Source organism: Nicotiana sylvestris, chromosome 4 (assembly GCF_000393655.2).
Source record: "Nicotiana sylvestris chromosome 4, ASM39365v2, whole genome shotgun sequence".
Taxonomy (NCBI): domain Eukaryota; kingdom Viridiplantae; phylum Streptophyta; class Magnoliopsida; order Solanales; family Solanaceae; genus Nicotiana; species Nicotiana sylvestris.
This window is the reverse complement of record NC_091060.1, coordinates 14,281,353-14,304,408: the sequence shown is the minus strand read 5'-3', so window position 1 is coordinate 14,304,408 and position 23,056 is coordinate 14,281,353. Positions and strand designations below refer to the sequence as shown.

Genomic DNA, 23,056 nt, shown 5'->3' with positions numbered 1-23,056 from the left:
TCCTGAAACTATCATTACGGATAATGCTGCAAATTTGAATAGTCATTTGATGAGGGAGATATGTGAATAATTCAATATAACACATCGAAACTCTACTCCTTATCATCCCAAAGCCAATGGTGCCGTCGAAACAGCAGACAAGAACATCAAAAAGATTTTGTGAAAGATGATTCAAAGTTCGAGGCAGTGACATGAAAAGTTGCCTTTTGCATTGTTGGGCTATCGGTCGGAGCAACCCCGTACCTTTTGGTTTATGGCACCGAAGCCGTAATACCCGCGAAAGTTGAAATCCCTTCTCTCCGAATCATTGTTGAAACTAAAATTGAAGACAGTGAGTGGGTCAAAACCCGTTTGGAACAGTTAACCCTGATCGATGAAAAGCGAATGGCCGCAGTCTGCCACGGGCAGTTGTATCAATAAAGAATGACCCGTGCCTGCAACAAGAAAGTGCGGCCTAGAAACTTTGAAGTGGGACAACTAGTTTTAAGGCGTATTCTTCCCCATCATCAGGAAGCAAAAGGAAAATTTTCTCCTAATTGGAAAGGCCCATACATTATCAGAAAATTGTTGCCAAAAGGGGCATTGTATCTGGGAGACATTGAAGGGAATGACCGTGAAACCGCTATGAATGCAGATGCAGTCAAAAGGTATTACGTCTAATCCTTCTACAACAATAACATTATCTGATTGAGTTGACAAAGGCTTTCATTCTCGCTACCCCAAATATTCCAATCCTTTGCTAACCTTTTGAGCTGGTTACCTTTCTTTCATTACCCTCTTTGGAACTCGAACATTTGTCAAAAAAAAGAGCATCAAAACCAAAAAAAGAATAAAAAAGAAAAAAAAAGATGAGAAAAAAAAAGAGGAAAGAAAACAAAACAAAACAAAAAAACAAAAGAAAAATCAAAATCAATGTTTCCCTGAACTACGTTCGACTTGATTTCGAAAGGATACGTATGCAGCCTCTCTCTGGGGTTCAGTCACACCAAAACAAATATCCAATTTCCCCCAAGAAGTGAAACTGGGGTAGACGTTATAATGGTTCGGCGATGATTCTGCTTGAACGGTTCCAAAGTTGTAATTCGATCCAAATTCTTTTTACCCACACCTTGTTCAAGTCCTTCCGATAAATCAGTGAAAGGTTTTCAAAATCAAAGAACACAATTGTTTGGATTCAATGCAATCAGGATAAGAGAAATAAAATGAGAGAGTCTTATTGGTGAAAACCCACGGGCACCGTAAGATAATAAAAAGCTGAGAAATTGAAATGAGAGAGTCTTATTAGTGAAAACTTGTAAAGAGCATTATAAGGCGATGGTGAGAAGAGAAATGAGAGAGATCGATTGGCGAAAACCCGCAAAAGGAGTCGTTGATCGAAAAGAAGAAATCCCTTACCACCATTGGTATTGAAAGAGTCCTAGCAAGGTTTCTCGGTTTTAAAACACGGGTCATAATGGGTTTATGAGAAGTTGGATAGTTTTGCAGATTGGGTATCCAGTCCAAGAAGCATGTCATGTCTATTGAAGTCTACATGTACTCTAGATAAGTCCTTCTTTCCTCCCCGGAAGGGACACTTCTCCTTAAATTCACTTTCTTGTCCTTTGTTTACTTTTCTTTCAATTCCTTTCGGTCTAACTCTGTTCCAAAACTAATACAAAGAAAAGGTGGCAAGATTGGTTTTACAGAGTTCTGCTTAATAAAAGTCAAGTCGAAAGAAAAGTACCCAGCCTCAGCGGTTGCATCAAGTCGATCCCGACTGGACATGATGGTCGATGATCTGAGATCAAAGTCATTGAAAATAAAAAGAAATCCAAAGTCAAAAATCGCTCGAGGCAGAATAAGGTGAAAGGGTCAAAGCCCCACACGGTTGAGCCGTCATGAGAAATTTTGGAAAAGTTGAGTTCCTCGGTTTTAGAAGAAAGAGTAGCTTTCAGAAAAGCCAGCGAGCAACAGAGGTCCTCACCAAAGGAGTTGGGCCGAGATCAAGTGATCAAAAAAATCAAGGCCACAAAACCAACCACCGTTTCAAACTAACAATTGTTCTTTGTTTTAAAATTTGAAACAAGTGCAATCCAAAGCAACCATGCAAGAAGTAGGTGCAACCAAAAAGGAAAATAAATGCGCAAGTGCTAGAAACAGCTTTGCAGCAACAATCCATAAAAAGGGAAGTCCCCTCCAAATTTTCCCGCATTTACTCATTCCTTGAAATAAAAGAAAAAGGAAGAGAAAGAAAAATGAAATAAATAAAAAGGAGATAAGAGTAAATTCCAAACAAAATTGGTAGTTCAGAATCCTCAATCTCAATCTTTTACGCTTTTCCAACATAGGGCTCCAATCCCTTGTTGAGATTTAGACATAGGGCCTCCATTCCCTTGTCACCTTTTGCCAACATAGGGCTCCAATCCCTGAGTTGAGATTTTTATACATAGGTCCTCCATTCCCTAGTCACCTTTTTTTCCAATATTAGGGCTCCAATCCATGAGTTGAGATTTTTAGACATAGGGCCTCCATTCCCTAGTTGTCTTTTTTGCCAACGTTATGGATCCAATCCCTAAGTTGAGATTTTTAAACATAGGGCCTTCATTCCCTAGTTGCCATTTTTGCCAACATAGGGCTCCAATCTTTGAGTTGAGATTTTTAGACATAGGGCCTCCATTCCCTAGTCACCATTTTTGCCAACATTAGGGCTCCAATTCCTAAGTTGAGATTTTTAGACATAGGGCCTCCATTCCCTAGTCGCCTTTTGCTAACATTAGGGCTCCAATCCCTGAGTTGAGATTTTTAGACATAGGGCCTCCATTCCCTAGTCGTCTTTTTCCAACATTAGGGCTCCAATCCCTAAGTTGAGATTTTTGACATAGGGCCTCCATTCCCTAGTCGCCTTTTGCCAACATTAGGGCTCCAATCCCTAAGTTGAGATTTTTAGACATAGGGCCTCCATTCCCTAGTCGCCTTTTTGCCAACATTAGGGCTCCAATCCCTGAGTTGAGATTTTTAGACATAGGGCCTCCATTCCCTAGTCGCCTTTTGCCAACATTAGGGCTCCAATCCCTAAGTTGAGATTTTTAGACATAGGACCTCCATTCCCTAGTCGCCTTTTTTGCCAACATTAGGGCTCCAATCCCTGAGTTGAGATTTTTAGACAGTGGACCTCCATTCCCTAGTCGTCTTTTGCCAACATTAGGGCTCCAATCCCTAAGTTGAGATTTTTAACATAAGGCCTACATTAGGGCTCCAATCCCTGAGTTGAGATTTTTAAACATAGGGCCTTCATTCCCTAGTTGCCTTTTTGTCAACATTAAGGATCCAATCCCAGAGTTGAGATTGACATAGGGCCTCCATTCCCTAGTCGCCTTTTTGCCAATATAGGGCCTCTATTCCCTAGTTGAGAATTTTAGATATAAGGCTCCATTCCCTAATCTTTCCTCCTAAAGACACATAATCCTTATTTTACCGCTTTCAAAAAAAAGCTAGATTTTAGTTACAATTAACTCACCAAATTTTCCTAGTGAAAACTGGGGCAGAAAAATTTTGTTTGTTTTTTTGTTTTGGTGTCTGAGAAGTTTGACCTCGAGGCACAGGATTCGAGATGACCAATAGAATGAGTCTCAATCCAGAATAAAGAAAAAAAAAGGAAAAGAACAAAAGAAGTGAATTCAAAATGCTGTAGCGAAGAAAGATGCGGACTACTCAAGATATGATTAAAGTCGCAAGCTTCGCATACCCCGCCTTGATCCAAATCTAAAGAAAGAACCAGCACCTACGGCCGACGAGCATCAAGATTCAGATTTGAGTCTGCAGCGAAAACCAGCCAAGACTCAAGATCAAGCTTCAAAAGATTTATAGATAGGAATTTTGTAACTCGTAGTTGATAGGATTAGCTAGCTTAGCTTTTTATTTTTTCATTTCGGTGTAATAAGGAGTTCAGCAAGCAGTAGCAGCAGCAACATCAGTGAAATCACAGCTTCCCGATAGTCCCAGCTACCAAAACTTCCAAAAATACACTGACTTGATTCCTTTATAGCCAAGGATATGTAGGCAACCTTTGAAGCAAGGTTCGGTCAGTTTCTATTCAAAAATGCTTCTCATAGAGTTTCAGATAGTCAAAAATCCCTCGTAACTGCCCATTTTATCTTTGCCCGAAAACCCTTCGTGTCTCCGAGCAAAGAGGGGCAGCTGTGAGCACGTGATTTTTGCCTCACATGAATTACTCCTACAGAATTCCCAAAATTAGATTTTTTTCTTTAATTATTTGTTATTTTAGGAATTATTGTAGAATTTTTTTTTGATTGTTTGCATTTTCGTGTGCATGTTTAATCTTGTTTAAATCATAAAAATACAAAAAAAAACATTGCATTTGCATTTAGGATTTAATTTTATATTTTTAGATTAATTAGTAAATTAGTGTTTTACAAAAATGGAAAATCACAAAAAAATAACTTATCTTTGCTTTTTAAATTTTTTGCTTCGAATTTTGGTAGTTTTCTTTTAATTTGGTATTTAATTAGTTGTGGTAATTATTATTTAGAGTTAATTAATTTAATTTGGTAGGATAATTTGGTTTAAGAATTAATTTGGTCCAAGGTAAAGTGGAAGCAAAGAAGGCGGCTTACCTAAGGTTAGTAGGGAGCACTGACGAGGAGGAGAAGAGAGAGAACAGTCAAAGGTATAGGGTAGCTAGGAAGGAGGCGAAGATGGCAGTGACGGAGGCTAAGACGACAGCTTTTGCTCGTCTGTATGAGGAACTAAGGAACAAAGGTGGGGAGAAGAAGTTATTCCGACTCGCTAAGGCGAGAGAGAGGACAACTCGGGATCTGGACCAAGTGAGGTGCATAAAAGATGATGACGGCAAAGTTTTGATGGGAGATGACCAGATTAAGAGGAGGTGGCAGACCTACTTTCATAAACTTCTAAGTGAAGAAGGGGATCAGGATATTATACTTGGGGAATCGAGGAATGCCGACAGTCACCATGAAGTAAGTAATTGTAGGGACATTGAGATCGATGAAGTCATGGAGGCAATGCGTAAGATGAGAAGGGGCAGAGCTACCGGGTCAGACGAAATTCCGGTTGAACTGTGGAGGTGTGTGGGTAAAGCAGGCTTGGAATGGCTTACTGCATTGTTTAAGTGTTATATTCAAGACTAATAGAATGCCTGAAGAGTGGAGGTGGAGTACAATGGTCCCGTTGTATAAGAACAAAGGTGATGTCCAGAGCTGTAACAACTATAGGGGCATCAAATTACTAAGTCATACCATGAAAGTTTGGGAGAGAGTGGTAGAAATGAGAGTGCGAAGGACGGTGTCTATTTCAGACAACCAGTTCGGGTTCATGCCGGGACGATCTACCACAGAAGCTATCCACCTTATTAGGAGGATGGTGGAACAGTACAGAGATAAGAAGAAGGATCTCCACATGGTGTTTATTGATCTGGAGAAAGCGTACGATAAGGTTCCTAGGAAGGTCTTATGGAGCTGCTTAGAGGATAAAGGGGTCCCGAGTAACTATATTAGGGTGATTAAAGACATGTATGATGGAGCTAAGACTCGGGTTAGGACAGTAGGAGGCGACTCTGAACACTTTCCAGTTATTACGGGGTTGCACCAAGGGTCTGCGCTCAGCCCATTCCTATTTGCCCTGGTGATGGATGCACTGACTCATCATATTCAAGGGGAGGTTCCATGGTGCATGCTATTTGCTGATGACATTATTCTAATTGACGAGACAAGAGGCGGCGTCAACGAGAGGCTAGAGATTTGGAGACATGCTCTTGAGTCTAAAGGTTTCAAGTTGAGTAGGACGAAGACGGAATACCTCGAGTGCAAATTTGGAGTTGAGCCGACGGAAGCGGGAGTTGAAGTGAGGCTTGACTCTCAAGTCATTCCCAAGAGAGGTAGTTTCAAGTACCTTGGATCGGTTATTCAGGGGATCGGGGAGATTGACGAGGATGTCACACACCGTATAGGGGTGGGGTGGATGAAGTGGAGGTTAGCGTCGGGAGTCTTGTGTGACAAGAAAGTGCCACCGTTACTAAAAGGTAAGTTTTATAGAGCAGTGGTTAGGCCTGCCATGTTGTATGGAACTGAATGTTGGCCGGTAAAGAACTCACACATCCAGAAGATGAAAGTAGCAGAGATGAGGATGTTGAGGTGGATGTGCGGGCATACAAGGATGGATAAGATTAGGAATGAAGATATTCGAGAGAAGGTGGGTGTGGCCCCCATGGAGGACAAGATGCGAGAAGTAAGACTCAGATGGTTCGGGCACATTCAGAGGAGGAGCACTGATGCACCGGTGAGGAGGTGTGAGCGACTGGCTGTAGTGGGCATGCGGAGAGGTAGAGGAAGACCTAAGAAGTATTGGGGAGAGGTGATCGGACAGGACATGGCGCGACTTAGGATTACTGAGGACATGGCCCTTGATAGGGAATTATGGAGGTCGAGCATTAAGGTTGTAGGTTAGGGGAGAGTGTGAATATTTCTACAGCACAATAGAGTGAGACTATCCAGTTAGGAGTTAGACTAGGAATGTCATTGGTCGTCTATTGATGCAGGGCTTTACCTTCTAGTTGTACTATACCAGCCATCTATTTCGTATTTTGTATTTTGTATTTCGTATTTCGTATTACGTATGCTGTATTTCATATTTCATATCTCTTATATATTGTTGTTATTTTTATTACGCATTTTTATGGTACTAATATATCATCTCCTATTGCTTTTTTGAGCCGAGGGTCTCCTGGAAACAGCCTCTCTACCCTTCGGGGTAGGGGTAAGGTCTGCGTACATATTACCCTCCCCAGACCCCACTTGTGGGATTATACTGGGTCGTTGTTGTTGTTGTTGTTGTTGTAATTAATTTAGGTTTTATTTTTAATTTGGAAAAAAGGAAAATAATTTTGAAATTGAAAAAAGAAAAGAAAAGAAAAGGAACAAAAAAAAGTGTGGGAATCAGATCTTGGGCCAATTCACTTAATTTCTCTCAAGCCCAATCATCCCCCCCCCCCAAAACCCGGTCAACCTGGCCTAGAATCACATTTTTATCTGGTCCAAATCTCAGGTGTTTAGACAATCCAAACGACGTAGTATGGGGCCAATACTACGCCGTTTGGAGTTGGATTGTTTCAATTTAATCCTGCCATCCTTTTGACTTCATCCAACGGCCCAAGAACCTTCTCCATCTTAAATAAAATTGTCCAAAAATCACACCAATGATCTTGTCTCTCATCTCTCTCAGACGCCCCTCTCTCTCACCACCGTTCGCCGCCCACCAAAAATCGTCAGCGGTGGCGGTTGACCTCCAATATACACCAAAATCACACCTCAGACTTCTTTTCGTCCCCTCTCTACAAATCCACCATTAATTTCCCTTGAATCATCACCAAATAAAGCTAATTTCAGATCTAAAAAGGGCAGAAGAGCGAAAGCAAAAGTCCTCCTAATCTTCTCAAGCTTCGATGACTTGGTTAGGGTCGTAATTGTTGTTTCTCGTCGGTTTTTAACAAGAACCCACGACTAATACCAATTACGGCTCGAAATTGAAGGAGTCAGAGGTCCTTTCAAGCCATTTCCGTCCTTTGTTCTAGGTATTTAAGTTCTTTCTTTATTTTGTTTTTATCATCTTCATCTCTTCTGATTTTCTGTTTCTTTTTCTCTATTTTTTTATTGGTTAATTATTCTGTGCATATTTAGGATTGAGTTACATTTAGTTTAAATTAATTTCTTTGTTAAACATGTTTTGCATTAGTTTTGTTTGGGGAGTTCGTTTATGAATTGACTGAGTTCTGAAAATCAGAAAGCCCAAAAGGGGGAATTAAACTGAGTTGGCAAGCCCAATTTTAGAATTTGGACCTTGGGTCAACAATGGCCCGTTTGGTTCACTGAGGTAATTTTCAGGGGTTTAAGGGGTAGTCTAGGAATTCTAAGTTGGGGAATCTCTCCTGACTGAATAGGGAAGCTTTCTAGAAGCTGGGATTGAGACTTATATTAAATACTGATTTTTAAACTAAGGACATGAGAGCAAAAATGAAAATTCCAAAAGGATTTAAGTGCAAAACTGAATGCATTTTCTGTTGCCCTAAGGCTTGACTATAAAGGCATAATTTCTTCTTTAGCAAGTCAGATTTTAGAGACTAAAAAAGACTAAAAAAAACGGCTGGTTTTGGAAAACTCTAAAGAACAACACTGAATTTTCTGCATTTCTTTGTTCAATTTGGTTTTGGTTTGGGTTTCAAGCTCCTGAATTTAGAACCTTTAAAAGATCTCTGACACATTTGGAAATCGAAGAATGGCTTGAAAACTGTTGAAAATTTTGCTTGGTTTCTGGTCCTTTGATTTCCTTTGGTTAATTAGAGTTTCCAGAAGTTCAAAATCATGCACATGGGTTTTAAATTGGTTCAAGTTGATTTGAAAGTTTGGTTTGATCTGCTGCTTTGATATAGTTCTATTGCTGACTCGCTCCTGCTACTAACTCTTCATTCAATTTTGTTTTCTTTTTGAACTCCAGGTATTTCCTATACCTTGAATGACATGTGAAATGCTTAAATGTGGTCGAGCAAGGAAATCTAATGACAAAGGCTCTTTATTGAATCTCAAGTGTTTCTGATTTCTAGGATCTTTTAACTTTGCATGTAATTTATTTTCTTTATGCTCGTTTACATTACTGGACTTGAATCTTGTATATAAGTTGCATCAGTGTCACAATTTAGCATATTGGCTAAAGCTTGACTTATTAGACATGTAGGAGGTTTGATTTTTTGTGGCATGTCCTGAGTTAGATTGAATACTTTTCCTTTAGTTAGTTTAAGTTTGCTTAGAATCAAGTTCAGAATTTCAGATGTTGGTCTAGTCATATTACAATTTCTTTGGTTCGTTTTATCCCAGAGTTTGGTTTGAGCATTCATGCTCCTGAAGAACTATAATTCGGGTAATGAATTATTAGTTTGACAGGTGCTAAATGTTCTGGATTATGTGGCATTTCCATTGCTGTATGTAAGGTCGAAATTGAGGTCTGGATTCCCCACGATGCGTTTTATATTTTAATTGGAGTCAATTCGAGATTGGAACACCATTCCTTGTATCTTGTTCAATTAAATTCGAGCAACCCTTCCTTTAGATAGTTAACTTGATTATTTAGGGTGTTGTAGTATTATGGGTTTTATATATCAACTTGTTACATTCTGGTAATGGCCAATAGACCCAGTCAGTCCCTTGGTGTTGGAGGTTTCCTTTTCATATTTCTCAATGATTGCTCCAAACTCTTTACCTTTATGAACATCTCCTCTTGCTCTGCGTTCTTGGGTGGTTTGTCAGTTTCAACATGAGGCTCAAAGTGGGGAGTAAGGATCTGGGACTTTGAATGTGGGTTCTGGGGCATAATATTGGGTATCTGAAGCTGGGAATGCGGGCTCACTAGAGGATCGGTGGAGGGTAGCTTGTGGAGAGGGTATAAAAATAGGAGCAGATGTTGGAGCACGGTACGAGGTTGTTTTGGCCGGTGGAGCATAAAAAGTTTGGGCCAAAGTGCCGAGGTAGTTGTGGTAAGGAGTAAAGCCCGATGCGTGTTGTGGGGAAAGATCAATGGTATTGGGCATCTGGGATTGGGAGAGTGGTGGAATGGAAGTAGGGTTTTCTATGTAGTTAGTAGGGAACGAGGGTGGAGGGTGTCCCTTAATCCATGATTCATACATTTCCGCCATCTGATGCTTCAACCTCCGGACCTCCTCTTGCAGTTCTGATTCCGACTCAACAATCTCCCTTGGCGGGTCTACAACTCCTCTGTCTATTTCTATGCTAGCCATGAATGTTTGGCGCTTTGACCTGGTGTTGTATGGATGACTTGCCAGGATGCCAACAAACTAATCACCTTCCTGAAATTAAATAAAGATAATAGAGCAAAACAACACAACCACCATGTTAGCATTAGGGTATTTATCATATGATAATATCACGTACTTGCAATGCACCTAGCAATAATTAGCGGTTCTATAATAACTTTGAGGGTCACAGGGTCAGATGGAATCATCCCGATTTGCTCATTTCAGTCCTTACTTCTCTTTCTTTTCTTCCACATCTTATTATTTTCCTCCCACTCTTTTTCTCTTCTTTTTTTTCACTCTTTTCTTTTCTTTTCTCTTAGTTTTTTAAAAAAATAATTCGATCAAACCCTATGTAGGTTGCCTACGTATCATGTCCCTCATGAATCAGACCAAGCGTAGTTCTGGAAAAGTGATGGAAAATAAAATAAAAATCCTCTTTTTTTTCATTTAAAAATTTTCGGTTTACAAAATGGGAAGTACGAGAATGAAAGGCTGACTGACTCAACTACACTACGACAGGCTCTGACACTACCTTCAGTCCTATAGACAAGGCTAGAAAGCAAAAGATGACATAAACAGACTCAAAACATGTGAATAATAACAGAAATCCTCCTCAATCAACTCCTGGATATGATGCCCCCGACTGGGATAGTCCTGGGTTGTCCGTCATGCTCAAACTTTGTAACATGCCTCATAAAAAAACACTGATGCTGGGAATAAAGACCCTGGCGTGTGCCCCCGCATCCTGAAGGCCAACCCTAAACAAATACTGGCTATGTTGCTCCACGTTTGATGCCAATCCCGCTAACTGAGACTTTATCAACTCAACCTTATCCTAAGGATCTTGGTTGGATGCCTCCTCAAAATCATCTGTCTGAACCTCCCGACCCCTAAGTTGTGCTGGCAATGGGGTGCTGACCCCTGGTGGGACGGACTGTAACTAGATCAGGTACTCTTGAGTACACTCGGGCCTACCAACGTCCTCTACTAATGTATTTTTCTTCATCTTCTTTGCATTGTTCCAGTATTGCACGTACTTGATTTCGTCAACCACCTTTTTGCAAAAATTCATGATGTGCCTCCGAAGATTCAAAGTTGGAGGCTCCTCTTGTCTCCTGCCCAACTGTCGCATTACCCTAACGGGAGTGTACGGCCCATCACACAAGTCGTATCAGCATCAGGAAAGGCTGCATACGGTATCCTACCAAAATCTCATCTAAAGGTAGCCAAAGGTAAGCCCACAAAACATTACCATTTATCCTCAAACCAAGGAACTCAATCCAAGCTGTAACGCCTACTGTGTATGTAAACTTAGGAGATTTCCTTTTTCGCTCGATGCATACCACCCGATCCCTTAAGGCACGGTCGATGGGACAAAGTAAAGAAGTGGTGTGCAAATGCTCCGTCATCCACAATTGTAGCAAAATGTTACTTCCCTCAAAATACCTGACACCTCCCCTAACATGAGTCTGAAACTTTTTTGATGCTTTTTTGGACAAAAAGCATGTTTCTAATGTTAAAAAAAAGGCAGTACTATACTGCGTTTTACTTTAACGGAAAGTTGGCCGTTAAAGTAAAACGCAGTATAGTACTGCGTATTGTTTTAAAATTTTTTTTACTAATTCGCAGTATTATACTACGTTTTACTTAAAATATGGGCTCAGTTTTATTTTATTAAAGCAATTTGCAGTATTATACTGCGTTTTAAAAACGCAGTATAATACTGCAAATTGCTTTAATAAAATAAAGCCCCTTCTTCTTCCTTGGACCACAGAACCGACGAACACCCATTAAAAAATTTCGGATTCTGCTGGTCCCCCCTCCCCCCACCCCAGCGTAAAAGCAAAAAAATAAAATAAAATTGGGCCCCACCCGTCACCTAAAGAGCAAGGAGTGTAGGTCCCACACACAAGACAAGCTTTGGATTCCTTCTTTCGGGTGCAAAAATTCGATTCCAATCAAATTCAAAAAACTTAAATCGAAGTATTTCGATTTTGTTTATGTCGAAACTCGTATAATACATGCATATTTGTATTGTTTAATGTGTTTCCATGTTATTTTGTGTTATTTTTGTGTTTAAATTTGTATTTTATACCCGGATTGATTTATTAGCTTTGGTACAAAAAATTGTTAAAATTTGATAAATTATTTGTATTGTTCAAAAATTAATATTATTTATTTTGTTTGTTGTTCATATTTATATTTTATGTTAGTTGTTTTTATTTGTAATAGTGACCTTTTAGCGTAGTAAAATAAATAGCCTTTTAGCGTAGTAAAATGTAGAGCCTTTTAGTGTAGTAAAATATAGCCTTTTAGTGTAGTAAAATATAGAGCATTTTAGTGTAGTAAAATATAGAGCGTTTTAGCGTAGTAAAATATAGAGCCTTTTAGCGTAGTAAAATGTAGAACCTTTTAGCGTAGAGTCTATGTAGTTTAAGTATGTAGTAACTCCAAACTCTATCCAATTACACTTTACAAAATTAATTATTTAATTTATAACAATAAATTTACAAAAGTAACAAATTAATATATGTTGTAAAATTAACTCTAATATCGAGTCTAGAACCCATACATAATTATTCAGTCCAATATTAAACATAATTAATTATTTAATTTATTAAGCTAACAAAATTCTAAAAAAGTTGAAATTTACACGCATAATAATTAAGGATAACTTGGTGTTGTCGGGCCTCAAATATCGAGCCTGGAACCCATACATAATTATTCAGTCCAATATTAAACATAATTAATTATTTAATCACGCATAATAATTAAGGATAACTTGGTGCTGTCAGGCCTCAAATATCGAGCCTGGAACTCATACATAATTATTTAGTTCAATATTAAATATAATTAATTATTTAATCACGCATAATAATTAAGGATAACTTAGTGCTACCGAGCCTCAAATATCGAGACTGGAACCCATACATAATTATTCAGTCCAATATTAAACATAATTAATTATTTAATCACACATATAATTAAGGATAACTTGGTGCTACCGGGCCTCAAATATCGAGCCTGGAACCCATACATAATTATTCAGTCTAATTCAATAATTTTTTATTTAATTCATTAAACTAGCAAAATTCTAAAAATGTTGAAATTGACACGCATAATAATTAAGGATAACTTGGTGCTACTGGGCCTCAAATATCGAGCCTGGACCCATACATAATTATTTAGTCCAATATTAAACATAATTAATTATTTAATCACGCATAATAATTAAGGATAACTTGGTGCTGTCGGGCCTCAAATATCGAGCCTGGAATCCATACATAATTATTTAGTCCAATATTAAACATAATTAACTATTTAATTCCTTAAACTAACACACACAATTAATTTTGTTTAAATTATAGTAGACGACATGGACTTTCCTCCGCCTGCGCATCCTGGACCTGCCGAGGATCAGCTACTAGTGTTGCAGGGCGACCATAGGTCCTCCTTTGTATGGGATGGACAACTATCGATGGAGGCTCTCTGCCCCAGGAGACCTGACGATTTGTGGGAGTTCATCGTGGAGCATCCTTTCCATGCCCGCGTAGTCGCGCGCCTACAGGTTACGAGCTTCTATACGATTTTTGAGCTTGGACGGATGCAGCTTGATTGGTCTCTCATCACGGCCATGGTAGAGCGGTGGCGACCGGAGACACACATATTTCACTTGCCCACTGGAGAGGCCACCATCACGCTGTAGGATGTTCAGGTTTTATACGGGTTGCGCGTAGATAGATGGGCCGTGGCACTGCCTCAGTACATTAGATCCATGACGCGTGCACAATTTTTGGACATGATGGGGCATTTTACTGGTTATAGAGCTCAGGGTGACGCTGGGGGCAGTCGCATTGCTTTGTCAGCCATCAGAGATCATATGACTATTTTGCACCCAGACATTACTGATGAGACGGAGGATCTCCATATTGAGAGGTACACGTGGTTGGCGCTGCTCCTGTTTTTCGGCTGTGTCTTGTTCCCGAACACTTCGGGGAGTCTCGTGAGTATGCACTTTCTCCATCATCTTCAGCAGCTTGATGCTTTACCCCAGTATAGCTGGGGTGTTGTTGTTCACGCATACCTGTATAGGAGCATGTGTCGGTCGAGCATGGGCCCAGCGGTGGACATATATGGTTTTCTGCCCCTCCTACAGGTGACAACATTTTCGAATACTCTGTTCATTATTCCAAATTCTATATGGTCGAAATGACTCATAAATTTTACATCAACCTTTTATCTTAGGTTTGGGCCTAGCAGCGGATCATGCTGTTGCAGCCACCTCTACCACCACTTGCGCCCGGGGAGGATTATCCATTTCTCCCTCTAGCTTCTAGGTGGATTCTTCGGTGTGGGAACTACCGAGGGACCGATGCTCATCATAAACTCCCCCTTATCACGGATGTGCTAGATATGCTGGTGGACAGACAGGTAAATATGCACCTACACTTACTTGTTTTAAATTGAGTTGTGTTGCGCATATTCACTTTTATGTTATTATTTGGTAGTTCATCTCGACGCCATACAACGATGAGTTGCTAGCTCAGCTGCCCGTTTATTGCTCAGTCGATCGACTGCTTTGGAGCACCTCCGTCCCGAAGATCTTATTCGACATGGTTGAATATCATGTCACAGAGCGTGTGCTTCGCTAGTTTCACCGTCCCCAGCCTATACCGGGGGAGCCTAGATGGGTGGCTACACACTATCAGCGGGATGATTGTGCTTGGCTGGACGATATATATATGGGATGGCTAGAGCAGCAGGTCCATATTTGGGAGGAGCAGCGAGCTGACCGTATTCCGCTAGCACCTACATTTACCAAGGAGGCAACTATTCATATGTATGTGTCATGGTACCGCCGTCACACCCGACTGATTATCGGGAACCCCATTCATATACTTGGCGAGCGCTACAGACCATACGCCGGGAGGCACGAGGCACTGGTATGTTTTTTGGCTTATTAATATCGTATAATTGTGATATAGCATTATTTAATTAATATTTTAAATGTTTCACAGGCTATTGGGCATCATCACCTCTACCAGTTGGGACAAGAGATGCAGCAGCATACCAACATCCCTGCAGTCGTTGACTATGGCCGGCGGGTGGCACAGTTGGCTCGTCGGACCCTGTTTCAGGCGAGAGATGTCGTGAGGTTGGACCACGAGGCTCAGTATGCGGCGTTAGAGGACTACCATCGGGGTAGGGGTGTCCCACGAGGCAGGGGTAGGGCACAAGGGAGGGGTGCCCCACGAGGTAGGGGTACCCCACGGGGTCGCGGGGGACGGCGAGGAGGTGGTCCCCAGCAAGGGGGCGTTGAGGCACCTGTCGACCCACCTGTTGAGGGACATGATGAGGACTTTGGAGTTGAGGCGCTTGGAGATGATCAATCGGGTTATATACCTCGGGTAGATGATCCTTCCAGCAGCATGCCTTCGTACAACCTTCAGCTATCTCTGCCAACATCGCAGGTCACCCCGTCAGGAGCATTGTCGATCACGGGTACATTCGATGGGGATGTAGATCAGTACTTTGCATGCCTATCTACCGCAGCTGAGGATCGGCCCACCCGGGATGTGGATGGCTGATGCAGGTTGAGTTATGCCTCATCACCGGTGGTTGATGCGGATCTACCACAGGCGCAGGTATGTTTGTATTACTTTAAAATTTCAATTTGTTTTCTTTTCCTAAATGAGCTGACATTAATTAATTTTTAACTTTCTTATGTATGTTTTGTCTCAGCCCATCTTTGAGGCCACCACATGCTTTGATGAGGACACCACGGATACATATACTTAGGCGGCCGACAAGACCACGGTGAGAAAATATTTTTTGACTCAACACGTACAATACAAATATACCTTTTCGCATGCTAAGATTACTACTTGTTTTGAAGGTTGCTGACGACCCGACGGCATATTCTTCCGATCCTACCAGCTGTGGTGTTGATGCTGCTGCACATCCTCACATAAAGAGGCGGCTTGATGACGATGATCCAGATAGTGTACCCGGGTGGCACAGGATGCGACTTAGGCCAGCAACAGCACTGAAGCACACAGGCTGCGGGACTCACTGATTTACTTATGTTTTTAGTTTGTGTAAATAGTGCATTATGTAAATAATGGTAACAATTATCTTTTAACAACATTTTTATTTTAATTGCGTTTGAACAACAATTTTACTTAAACAGTACACAAGAAACACAAACATTGCAAACGTAATACAAAAACAAACAGTAGAACTAAAACCATCACTTCACAAAGGATAACTAAAACCATAAAACGCAGTACTATACCATGCGTTATATTAAATTTTTCTGTAATAAACCAGCTTTTTTCACATAGTTTTTATCTTTTTCAGAACGACAAGACAACTCCATAAAACGCACTACTATACCTCGCTTTATATATTAAATTTTTCTACAATAAAGCAGCTTTTTTCACATGGTTTTCATCTCTTTCAGAACGACAAGACAACTCCATAAAATGCAGTACTATACCACGCTTTATATATTAAATTTTTCTGCAATAAAGCAGCTTTTTTCACATGGTTTTCATCTTTTTCAGAACGACAAGACAACTCCCTAAAATGCAGTACTATACCACACTTTATGTATTTTGTCTCGCCTATAAATAACGGCCTCATTGTAGTTAATTTGTGTGCTCAAAAATTAGTAAAAGCAAATATTTCATTAAAAGTAAGGTTTTTTTTTACTAAAAGCAAATATTTCATTAAATAGCTCAACCTCTTCGTCCACCAAAGTGCAACTGTGGAAAAAAATGTTCGATGCAAAATTGTTGGGACGGTGGTGAAGTTGGACGCCGCTATTGGTGCTGTATGAACCAGTTATACAAGGTTCCCGACAAACCTATTTGTGATTTTGAGGGATGGGTTGATGAACCATGTTATCAAGAATGCTACAGAGAACAACTGCAGTTTCTTCATAATATGTGTTTATGCCAACGGGAAATACAAAGAGAAAGCGATAGAATTATTGTAGAAATGAGGGCGAAACTGAAGGAGGTGGGAGAAGAAAAATGGAAAGCACAATGGAATTGTGAAGCACAAAAAGGAACGTAAGAAAAATATAAATGGGAACTTGCAGAGGTGAAAGCGAAACTGAAAGTGGTAGAAGAAGAAAAAGAACAAATGAAAGAACGATTTAAGTGGTTGAAGCAGAGAATAAATGGCAACTGGCACTAAACATTGGCATGTATGTGTTTAGTGTATTTTTCATATTTCATGTATTTTTATTATGTTGGCCTGTTATGTTTGTGTTTGTGGTGTAGTAATGTTTTATTTTAATTGAAGTGGCATGTATGACATGTATTGAAGTGGCATGTATGGCATGTATGTGTACTAAATTTTATCTTAATTGAAGTGGAAGTTAAGTTTAAGTGCTTGTGTTGTTATATGAAACTATCAAACCACGCTTTACATATTACATTTTCCTACAATTAAACAACTTTTTCTTCACTCATTCCAGATTGTGGAACATAATTTTATTTGATATATATTGCAACATACACAAGTACAAACACGTATTACAAAAAACAATACCAAAACAAAAGACTAGGGGTATCCTTGATAGTTGGGTACATTCGACGAACTTGCACCAGGAGCCATATTACTACCGCCACGCACACCACCTGAAGGACATTTACGACGGTCGTGTCCTGTTTGCAAGCATATGCCACATTTACGTGCATAAACGGTGTCACCAACATCCATTTGGTTCCGTATACGCGTTCTCTTTTGCACTTGCGCTTGCGCAAATAGTCCTTGTTACATACCATCTTAAAAGGTTCCGGCGGCCAATATCCACGGACTACTAAATATAAAACCAAAATGTTTCGAAAGTCAACATATGCCTCTACCCAGAAACTGGTGTCACAATATCCACGGACTAATAAGATCACTACAGACAACTGTTTGAAAGAAGAAGCACTGTCTGTTTCGGATACAAGAGATAACAGAACATAATAAAAGATAGAGGAGATGCCGAGCCTGCGGACGCCTGCAAGGCTACCTCGGTATCGCAGTGGACTGAAGGATGCCTCCCCTAATGCTGCTGACCAAGCGCTGCTCCTGTATCTGCACATAAGTGCAGAGTGTAGCATCAACACAACCGACCCCATGTGTTGGTAAGTGTCTAGCCTAACCCCGACGATGTAGTGACGAGGCTAGGACAAGACTCCAGATAAACCTGTGCAGTTATATAATATACAGCGGAAGTATAAACAGGTAATAACAGTTTAAAAAGGGGAGGACCATGCTTCGGGGAAACATATCAATTCTATCAGAAACTTAATAAAGTATGTAAGAACACTCGATGTCTACAATCAATACAATAACAATACTATTGCGGCGCGCAACCCGATCCCTTATCATTTAACATTATTGCGGCGTGCAACCCGATCCACATATATATGACTGTTGCGGCGCGCAACCTGATCCATTATCATTTAACATTGTTGCGGCGTGCAACCCGATCCACAGATATATAACTGTTGCGGCATGCAACCCGATCCACATATATAACTGTTGCAGCGTGCAACCCGATCCAATATAATATCTGTTGCGGCGTGCAATCCGATCCACATATATAACTGTTGCGGCGTGCAACCCGATCCAATATAATATCTGTTGTGGCGTGCAACCCGATCCACATATATAACTGTTGTGGCGTGCAACCCGATCCAATATAATATCTGTTGTGGCGTGTAACCCGATCCGCATATATAAAGTCAACAATAATCATAATTAACCGTCCCAGCAAGGGATCAACAATAGACTACACTATCCCGGCAAGGGAACTCAACAGTACAAGTTTATACGTCCCGGCAAAAGAGAAACAGTCATAACCAAACTTGTTCCAACATCTAACTATCTCAACTATAACTCAACTAGTTTCAGCATCTAACTACCTCAGCTATAACTAAACTTGTTACAACACCTAACTACCCAGCTATAACCAAACTTGTTACAACATCTAACACAAAGAATCATCAACCGAAGCGTCCGTAATATCAATTAAGAACACAATGCAAGGGAACCTCAACCCAACAATAGCCCGGCAAGGGGGCAACATAATGATCTCTTATCTTTCTCACTATTACTTCACAATTCACTTCACAACTCGAGCTAATGCTCTAGAGTTTTGATTATTACTTATACTTTCACAATTCGTTATACAACTGGAGCCAACGCTCCTCGATGTTCATAGGTCACAATTTTTTCCACAACTTTACACAATAAATAGAAATCTTCACCAAGGCATGAATAATACAACGAGATCATGAAAATCACAATATAAGACTCACGGTCATGCTTCACACCAACGCATAGACACTCGTCACCATGCCTATACGTTGTACTCGACAAGAAACAAATAGCAAATAGAACACAACTCTTAATCCCTCAAGCTAAGGTTAGACCAAACACTTACCTCGATGCAACAAACACAATTCAGGTTTCAATTATAGCTTTACCCCTTAATTCCACTGCCAATTTGCTCGTATCTAGTCACAAATTACTTAATTATATCAATAAACGCTAAATGAATCAATTTGAATGCATGAAAATGGGTTTTCTAAAGTTTTACCCAAAAAGTCAAAAATCGCCCCCCGAGCCCACATGGTCAAAATCCAAGGTTCGAACCAAACCCGATTACCCATTCCCCCACGAACCCAAATATATGATTTGTTTTGAAATCGGACCCCAAATCGAGGTCCAAATCCCCATATTTTTGAAAAGCCTAGGTTCTACCTAAAACACCCAATTTCCCCCATTATAATCATTGATTTGAAGTTAATATCATGTTAAAAGATGTTAATAATTGAAGAAAACTAGTTAAAAAGTGACTTACAATTGATTTGGAGACGAAAGGTTGTTTGAAAAATCGCCTCTTATGTTTTTGGGGTTTTGAAAAATTAAAAATGACTGAAAATTCCGTCTATTTATACCCCTCTCAGACCCCCTGTGCGGACCGCACAAAGTCGACTGCAGCCGCATAGTAGCGCCCTGTGCAGACCACACAAAGTCGACCGCGGCCGCATAGCCTTCACCGCGCACCGCACAAGGTCGACCGCGTACCGCACTGGAGGGTTCAGAGACCTGCAACTTCTGGTTTTAAGCCTAAAACATCCCGAAACTCTCCCGAGCCCTCGGAACTCCAAACCATGTGTGCATACTACTCAAAAACATCATATGGACCTATTCGTGCGGTCACATCATCAAAATAACATCATGAACATCAAATTAAATCTCGAGATCAATGAAATTTTCTCAAAACTTCTTTAAACATAAATTTTGCAATTTAGGTCCGAATCACGTCATATGACATACGTTTTTCACCAAATTCCACAGAAATTTCTCAAATCATATATAAGACCTGTACCGGGTGCCGGAACCAAAATACGGGCCCGATATCATCATGTTCTAATAAAAAATCATTTCAAATTTCTTTACACAATTCCAGAAAATAATTTCCTTTGAAAATTCATTCCTCGGGCTTGGGACCTCGAAATTCGATTCCGGGCATACGCCCAAGTCCCATATTTTCCTACGGACCCTCCGAGACTATCAAATCACGGGTCCGGGTCCGTTTACCCAAAACGTTGACCGAAGTCAAATTAGCTCATTTTATAATCAAAACATATCATTTTCACAGAATTTCATATTTAAGCTTTCCGGCTACGCGCCCGGACTACGTAAGCAAATTGAGGTGACTCTAAATGAGGTTTTCAAGGCCTCAGAACACGGAAATTTCGTTTAAAAACAAGTGATGACCTTTTGGGTCATCACATTCTCCACCTCTAAAACAACCGTTCGTCCTCGAACGGATAGAAGAAGGAAGTACCTGAGGCGGGGAAATGATGGGGATAACGGCTCCGCATATCGGACTTGGACTCCTAGGTCAATGCCTCAGGAGGCTGACCTCTCCACTGAGCACGAACAGAAAGAAAACTCTTCGACCTCAACCGACGAACCTGCCGATCTAGAATAGCTACCGGCTCTTCCTTATAAGACAAGTCCTTGTCCCACTGGACAGTGCTGAAATCTAGCACGTGGGATGAATCGCCGTGATATTTTCGGAGCATGGACACATGAAACACTGGATGCACGACTGATAAGCTCGGCATCAATGCAAGTCTATAATCCACCTCTCCCACTCTATCAAGAATCTCAAACGGACCAATGAATCTAGGGCTAATACCCGCTCACCGACCATAAAAGCCACATCTCGAACCTTGCGGTCTGCATAACTCTTTTTCCTGGACTGAGCTGTACGAAGCCTATCCTGAATAATCCTGACCTTATCCAAGGCCTCCTGAACCAGATCCATAACCAACAACCAAGCCTCTCCCGGCTCAAACCATCCAACCGGAGATCGACACCACCTACCATATAAAGCCTCATAAGGAGCCATATGGATACTCGACTGGTAGTTGTTATTGTAGGCAAACTCTGTTAAAGGCAAGAACTGATCCTACAAACCCCCAAAGTCAATGACACAAGCTCGGAGCATATTCTTTAAAATCTAAATAGTCCACTCGGATTGCCCGTCCGTCTGAGGATGAAATGTTGTACTCAACTCAACCTGAGTGCCCAATTCTCGCTGAACTGCTCTCCAAAAACACGAGGTAAACTGCGTACCTTGGTCCGAAATGATAGACACAGGCACACCATGAAGACGAACAATCTCCTGGATATAGATCTCAGCTAACCTCTCAGATGAATAGGAGACTACCACAAGAATGAAATTCGCTGACTTGGTCAACATATCAACAATGACCCATACTGCGTCGAACTTCCTCCGAGTCTGCGGGAGTCCAACATTAAAATCCATAGTGATCCGCCCCCACTTTCACTTGGGAAGCTCAATTCTCTGAAATAAACCACCAGGCCTCTAATGCTCATACTTAACCTGCTAACAATTTAAACACCGAGCCACATATGCAACAATATCCTTCTTCATTCTCTGCCACCAATAATGTTGCCGCAAATCCTGATACATCTTTGCTACGCCCGAATGAATAGAGTACCGGGAGCTATGGGCCTCCTCTAAAATCAACTCCCGAAGCCCATCCACATTTGGCACACACACTCGACCCTGCAATCTCAAAACTCCATCATCATATAGGGTAACCTGCTTAGCACCTCCACGTTGCACTGTGTCTCTAAGGACGCACAAATGGGGATCATCATACTGTCAATCACGGATACGCTCCAATAAAGAAGAACGAGTGACCGTGCAAGCGAATACCCGACTAGGCTCAGAAATATCCAACCCCACGAACCGATTGGCCAAGGCCTGAACATCCAAAGCAAGCGGCCTCTCACCGACTGGAATATAAGCAAGGCTGCCCATATGGCTAACTTCCTACTCAAGGCATCGGCCACCGCATTGTCCTTTCCCGGGTGATATAAGATAGTGATATCATAATCCTTCAACAACTCCAACCACCTCCTCTGCCTCAAATTCAACTCCTTTTGCTTGAACAAATACTGAAGACTCTTGTGATCCATGAACACCTCACATGCCATGCCATACAGGTAATGCCTCCAAATCTTCAATGCGTGAACTATGGCTGCCAACTCCAAATCATGAACTGGATAGTTCTTCTCATGAATCTTCAACTACCACAAAGCATAAGCAATGACCTTGTCATCCTGCATCAACACTACACCAAGCCCAATATGGGAAGCATCACAATAAACTGTATAAGGCCCTGAACCTGTGGGCAAAACCAATACCGATGTCGTAGTCAAAGCTGTCTTGAGCTTCTGAAAGCTCGCCTCACACTCGTCTGACCATCTTAACTAGGCACCCTTCTGGGTCAACCTGGTCATCGGGGTAGCGATAGATGAGAACCCCTCCAGGAACCGACGATAGTAGCCTGCCAATCCCAAGAAACTCTGAATCTCTGTAATTGATACTGGTCTAGGCCAGTTCTTGACTGCCTCAATCTTCTTCGGATCAACCTGAATACCCTCTACTGATACAACATGACCTAGAAATGTAACTGAACTCAACCAGAACTCACACTTCGAGAACTTAGCATATAACTGACTATCTTTCAAGGTCTGAAGAACCACTCTAAGATGTTGCTTGTGCTCCTCCCGGCTGCAGGAATATATCAAAATATCATCAATGAAAACTATAATGAACGAGTCCAAATAAGTCCTGAACACTCGGTTCATCAAATCCATAAAAGCTATTGAGGCACTGATCAA

At 40.9% G+C, this 23,056-nt stretch overlaps 1 protein-coding gene across 1 annotated transcript; it reads left to right on the top strand.

Annotated features, from left to right (window-relative positions):
• Positions 1-13,193: 13,193 nt before the first annotated feature.
• Positions 13,194-13,523, top strand: LOC138889272 (serine/threonine-protein phosphatase 7 long form homolog). Its single transcript, XM_070172558.1, has one exon. It carries the CDS (start codon positions 13,194-13,196, stop codon positions 13,521-13,523), a length of 330 nt encoding a protein of 109 aa, XP_070028659.1.
• Positions 13,524-23,056: the final 9,533 nt, after the last annotated feature.